At 31.1% G+C, this 7055-nt stretch overlaps 1 protein-coding gene across 1 annotated transcript; it reads left to right on the top strand.

Annotated features, from left to right (window-relative positions):
* The first annotated feature begins 3409 nt into the window (after positions 1–3409).
* Positions 3410–6279, top strand: LOC114321485 (putative WRKY transcription factor 21). Its single transcript, XM_028268641.2, has 3 exons — positions 3410–4767; positions 4859–4984; positions 5806–6279. The coding sequence occupies exons 1-3, from the start codon at positions 4001–4003 to the stop codon at positions 5948–5950; spliced, it is 1038 nt and encodes a 345-aa protein (XP_028124442.2). The 5' UTR covers positions 3410–4000; the 3' UTR covers positions 5951–6279.
* The last annotated feature ends 776 nt before the right edge of the window (positions 6280–7055 follow it).

Below are 7055 nucleotides of genomic sequence, written 5' to 3' on the forward strand. Positions count from 1 at the left end.
ATAAAATATCATTGTGGTATGTTTGGTTTGAGTTTTAGAGATGAGTTTTAGAAAAAAAAATTCAAAAATTGTTTGGTTTGAGATTTTTCTCAAAAAATTTTCAAAATCACTTTTTCTCTTACGCATCAATCAATCACTTTTTCTCTCTCCTATCTCCTTCTCAATCACTTTTTCTCTCACACACAACTACTCAATTACAACAAAATATCAAATCATCCCAAACTCCCAAATTCCAAAACTACTTTCAAAATATATAACCAAACAAACCAAAATTTTTTTTAAAACAACTCTCTCAATTTTTTTTCAAAAACAGCTCTCCCAAAAACAAACCAAACAAGCTCTTTCTAAACTCCTATACTCCAAAATTATTTCCAAAATATATAACGAAACAATAAAAAAAAAAATTTATCTCCCAAAACAAACCAAACACACCTGTAATCTCATTACAAATTATCATTTGGATTGCTAATACCATGTTCTAAAATTTTTTAAATGATCATTTGTCATTTTTCTTATAATTTCTTCTTTTTATTATCATGATTACATTTTACAATTTTCCATTATTAGATTTTAGTTGAACGTATTCTTATTGAGAGATGATATACAAATATAAATTTTATATAGAATTTGTAAATATAATTATATAATTTAATAGTGGCCTTTCATTTTAAAACAAAACACTCGTAAATATGATTTATATTTACAATAATATCACTATCACAATCATTTTATGATATTTCTTTTGTATAAAATTTTATATATCAATATAATTTTCATTTTTATTTCTACCAATACGTCTATATTAGATCAATTTAATCTATATATATTTAAAAAGTATAAAATTTGTATAAATTTTTTTAAAAAATCTATTGAATGCAACAAAATAAGATAATGTATTAAATTTTTATATTTTGTTGTATTTGGTGAATTTAAAAAAAATCACAAAATATTATATATTTTTAAGTATATCTAGATTAGGTATATCTAAAAAATTAAAAAAAAATTGCTTAAAATATTAAAAAATTTAGTAAAAATAAAAAAATATAGAAAATAAAAAATTTAATTTTTTTTTGTGAGTTAAATCAAAGAAGATAATTGTTATTTTTCTTAAAATGATATAAACAAAATATTTGTATTATTTTATTATTTTATATGTATAAATGCTAAGGAGTAAATATGTCATTTTAATCTAATAGAGGGGTAAGTTTAATTTTTCAAATGTGAGGGAAGATTTATACTAAACAAAAATCTCAAGGGAGTCCGTGTAATTTATCAAAAATTTAAATACTTAACTAAAATAATTTATTTAATATATATAAAATGAAATTTGTAATTTATTTTTTAGAAAATTTATTTCTAATTTTTATATCAATAGTGCTACATTCATATAATTTATTTCCATAACAATCTCCTTAATAAAATGATAAGAGAAAGGCTTCGTTTGGGAAGTGGGTTGGCTTTCTGACTTTTTGACATTTTTGACTATTTTAGTCTGGGATTAAAAAGTCTGATTTGAGAAGAACTTTTGACTTTTTTAGTTTTTTTAGTTTTTTTGTGAAAGAAATAATGTAATGATTATGGATTAAATGTGATATTTTATTTTATTAGATTAAAAAATTTATTTTATTTTTTGTGACTATTTTAGCTAAAAAAAACTTCAAAATTAACTTCCCAAACATAGGCAAAATATATATATATATATATATAAAATTTTAAAAAATATTTAAATATAAAATAACTTTTTAAATTTTGTTTATCACGTTATTTAATGGATTGGAGTAGAAGAAAAAAACTGTGTCGATAAACATTTGTTCGATTGGAATCAAATCCATGCGATAAATTGGAGTGTTTTGGGAAGTTAAAAAAAAAAAAAAAAAGAAGAAGAAGTTAGCTTTTAGTTTTTTATTCATTTTGGATTATATCACTTTCATATTTTTTATTTATAAAAAGATAAAATAGTTTTAAAAAGTCAAAAGTTAATTTTTTACCAACTTCTCAAAATATCACACAAAACTCATTCAGGAACCGTGAAAGTAGAGCGGAAATAGTTAACTTTTTGAATAATACTAGATGTATATATTAATTAATATATTAATAAATAATGTAATATAATTTTAGAGATTTTAAATATGAAAAATTTATTTATAAATCCTTTTTTAGACACTTATGGTACGTTAAGTTCTGTGTAATTTCTAATAGAGTCTCAAGTCCTATTTAGATATGAATGTATTTCACAAAATCCTACATAAATGTAACGTGACGTGACATTTACATAAACGTAACGTAACGTAACGTAACATCTATATAAACGTAACGTAACGTGACACCTACATAAACGTAACGTAACATGTCACGTTACTTTTCGCAAACTTAATGAGTTTTTATTTTTTTAAATTAAATGTAAAAATGTTGCTGGTTTATATTGGTGTCACGTTACGTTTCATATAAATATAATCTATGGTAATATTCAATTTCCTATATAGGAAATTGAATGTTGCCATAGATCATAGGTGTCACGTTACGTTTATGTAGGTTTCACGTTACGTTACGTTTATGTAGATATGATATATGGTAACATGTAATTTTCTACATTGCATGTTACCATGGATCATAGGTGTCACGTTACGTTTATGTAGGTGTCACGTTACGTTTATATAGATATGATCTATAGTAACATTCAATTTTCTATATATAGTTTTATTATTATTTATGATATTAACAACTAATATTGAGAGTAAATGTGTCAACAAGCTTCCCACTGAACTTATGGGAACATAAATTTTTTAGTAGAACCATATATAATATAAGTCCCCCTAATAGTACTTATAAATAATTTTCCCTTTAAATATTTATCATTTATATAATAAATAGATCAGTAATAATAATATGACATTAATTAATACATTAATTGATATATGTAGTATTACCATAACTTTTTTTATAAAGCTGAGTTTAGGAAATTAAGGGTTGGTTTGGGATGTCCTAAAAAAGTGCACTTTTTGACTTATTGGTGGGTTTGGGTTGGGTTTGGGTTGGGTTTGATGTGATGTGTTAGAGAGGTGATGTGATTTAAATAAGATGATGTGATTAAAATAAGATAGTGACTTTTTGACTTTTTGGCTTATTTAGTATATGCCAAACTAGCCCTAAAAAGAGAGTAATGTTAGGGATACCAAATTTTCTACCAAACAAATGACCAAATGTCTCACATGGGTATGAGGTCCAAACAAATGACCAAATGTCTCACATGTATATGAGGTCCACAACTTTGTAAACCCACGTGAGACATTTGGTCATTTATTTGGTAGAAAATTTGAGACCTCTAACATTTTCCTTTAAAAAAAAAAAAAAAGAAAAAGAAAGAACGGGAAGAAGGAGGTCTAAAGATGGGACCCACCTTGAAATATGTGACAGTGACAAAGACAGAGTTCGCTCCTCCTCATGAGTGCGCCTCTCTCTCGCTCTCTCTCTGGTGCGCAGGTCAAAATGCGCCTCCCTCTCTCTCTTAATATTTTCTCTCTCTAAAAACAATTAATATTGAAAGATTTTCTCTTTCGGGCCGAGGGAATTTCTTCGGCGAAGCAGATGTCTCCTCCTTCACACCTCTCAATCTCTCTAGCTCACTCTGCAGATTGAAGAATCTAGGGTTTTCACAGCACGCAAGTCCAACGAAGGTCTGATCTTGGGAGTTTATTTACCTTTTTTCTCCGATTGATCTTTTGTTTTTTTTTTCAGTGGAACTGTTTTTCGTGTTAATTTCTATCTGGATTTGTCTTCTTTAATCGATTTGCATATCTTGTTGAATTTGATCTTCTGGGTATTTATTTAATTGAGTGATAGCTCTTCGATTGATTGAAAATTCCTAAAATTTCAATGAGGATTGAGGATAGATTTTAGAGATTTTGAAGTCTTTATGCTGCTGTTTGGGTTGGGTCATTTGGGTTCTGGGAATTAGTTTTTTTTTTTTGGGGGGGGGGGGGGTGTTGGGTTTAGGGTTTAGATGGAGGGGGTTGAAGAAGCTAATAGAGCAGCAGTAGAGTGTAGCCATAGAGTTCTTAGGTTGTTATCTCAGCCCCATGATCAGAATCAGTTTAGAAATGTAGTGGTAGAAACAGGGGAGGCTGTAAATAGGTTTAAGAGAGTTGTTTCTCTTCTTAATACTGGATTGGGTCGTGCAAGAGTAAGAAAGATGAAGAATTTTCAAGCCCCTTTTACCCAAAACATCCTGCTAGACAACCTAAGGAGTAAAACAGATCGTCACCCCAAACCTGTTCAGCTTCTGCAGACTAATTTTCTTGAAAATCCAATCCGAGAAGCGGGTTCTCGTGTTCAAAGTACTCTTACATTGGGGAACTCATCATTGGAGATGAATTCAAATGAGCAAAACCCTCTTCAACTTGCTCAACAAACACCACAGACCAACTACCATCATTTCCTTCAGCAACAGCATCAACAAAGGGTCCAGCTTCAGCAGCAACAGATGAAGCATCAAGCAGAAATGCTGTATCGGCAGAGCAATAGCGGTGTTAATCTGAATTTTGATAGCTCAATGTGCACCCCCACCATGTCATCCACTAGGTCTTTTATCTCTTCATTGAGTATAGATGGGAGTGTTGCTAATCTGGACGGGAATGCGTTCCATTTGATTGGGACAGCTGGCTCTTCTGATCAGAATTCTCACCAACATAAGAGAAGGTGCTCTGGAAGGGGAGATGAAGGGAGTGCAAAGTGCGGGAGTAGTGGTAGATGCCACTGCTCAAAGAAGAGGTTGACTTTTATTCCACTCTTTCATCTTAATATATGCTTCTCAGTCATTAATAGCTGGCAATTGTTTCCCTTTATTGTATTATCCTGACAGGAAACATAGAGTGAAGAGGTCAATCAGGGTACCTGCTATCAGTAACAAGCTTGCAGATATCCCTCCTGATGATTATTCATGGAGGAAGTATGGACAGAAACCAATTAAGGGTTCTCCTCACCCGAGGTACATTCAATTTATGCTTTAGCAATGATTTTTTCAGTTGTTATTGATGAATGTGGGATGCACATCTATTACCTCTATAATTCTATTTTTAGCTGTGATTTGTTCTTGATCTTGTAATTAAATAGCCTCATCCCCCCCGGCTGTTCTCCTTAACCACCCATTTGGCAATTAACACACACAAAAACACACGGCACTTAAATATTCTTGCTTCTTTTAAGTGGATGTTGTGGGATGGTGTTAAGTTTTATTGCCATAATTGCATTTTGAGGTGTACTATGTTCCACCTTTCATTTGGGAAAAAGCCAGCTAATCTATTCCTTTCTGCCCTTCTCCTGAGCTTGCTCTATCCATATAGATAAGACATGTGAAAGTAGGTTCCATAGTTACTATTTCGATCAAGTTGCTATGTTGTAGCTTTGACATTGAAAATAATAAATATTAGTGTTAGCTGTGGAAGTTTTTTTTGTGCTAACAGCTGATGGTTTTTGGTTGCTGATGTGATGGGGGAGAAGGAACTACTGTATGTAATCTTGCAAAAAAAAAAGAAATTTCTTCTGTTGCTTGTTAGATTTTGAATTTTCTCCTTGTTGGGTGCCAAATTAGGAGTCAAGGAAAAACCATTGGCATACTGTTCTAGCTCTTGTTATTGAAGATTGAAGATGTGTTTAAGCCATCAATTCTTGACCGTTATGTTGATGACCAATTATGCTTATATGTGGACTTTGTAGCCTACGCACAATTATTATATGTAATGTAATTGTCTGAATTTCAGATCTAATTTTTTGAAGAACTACTGAGAATTACTTCTTGTGTTTGTGCAGGGGATACTATAAGTGTAGCAGCATGAGAGGTTGCCCTGCTAGGAAACATGTGGAGAGGTGCTTGGAGGACGCCTCAATGCTTATAGTAACTTATGAAGGAGAGCATAACCACCCTAAGTTGCCGTCACAATCATTGAACACATGAATCTAATGATAGCCTCACCAAGAATGCTTCATGCCCATTGTATTCAATCCATTAGTGCTCAATTTATGATCGGCTTGAATCGCTCATGTACATATTTTGCATGGTTCAATCTTGAGATGCATATGGAGCAAATTTCTGTTAATTGGGGATTGACTTTCTGGGCCTTCTGGACATAAGGCAAGTAGATGTGAAGATATGAAGACCAGAGCCAGACAAGAATCTGTTGAATTGACGCTTTCTCGTTGTAAGAACAATCCTCATCTTGTATGACAATCTCTGTCAAACGTTTTAGGGCTTTTCCTATGAATGCATTACCTTCATTATGGAAATTTTGCTTCAATTGACCAGAATAAATCGTGGGCTAAGCTGCTGGCGTGAGAGTCTTTATTATCACATTGCAAGTTTGCATCAGTATTTACAATTGAGAAAATTTCCAGGATATATATTATATGAATGGAGTAGAAAGTAATACATGAAATGATATTGAAATGTTAAAGATTCAGATATTGCTTGAAAATTAAAATCCCAAAACAGCCTGGCATGCAGAATTGGAATTAGAGGTCAGTGATATTTAGATGATTGTTTAAACACCGCTTGGCACAATGTTGTTTTAAATTGGGGTTCTGTTCCCGACAGAAATTGACTATATGGTCAGGAATTATGTGATACAATATTGAATTTGGTTTATAAACATGTCTATCCTAAGCAAAAGGAGCAGCTTATTCTAGCTTGAATTTGAAACAGAACTTTGATATTTGTATGTAACTATGTGATCTCAAAAGAACTGTACACATACCTTATTTGTTTGTCAGAAATCAAAATTATATTATGGGAATGGCTGTGAAATTATATGTTTATTTATTTTTCTATTTTTTGAGTTGAACAAAAAGGACATACCTTATTTGTTTGTCAGAAATCAAAATTATATTATGGGAATGGCTGTGAAATTATATGTTTATTTATTTTTCTATTTTTTGAGTTGAACAAAAAGGTCTGGAACCATTATTATTGTGATATTACTCTCTTGGTTGGAGAATATTGTGGTCAAAATTGCCCATTGATGTTACAGGGCATCTGGGTTATTATTAGATCAAAATGGGGGCAA

The sequence above is a fragment of the Camellia sinensis genome, chromosome 14, assembly GCF_055761805.1.
Source record: "Camellia sinensis isolate YWXY chromosome 14, ASM5576180v1, whole genome shotgun sequence".
In the NCBI taxonomy this organism is placed as follows: domain Eukaryota; kingdom Viridiplantae; phylum Streptophyta; class Magnoliopsida; order Ericales; family Theaceae; genus Camellia; species Camellia sinensis.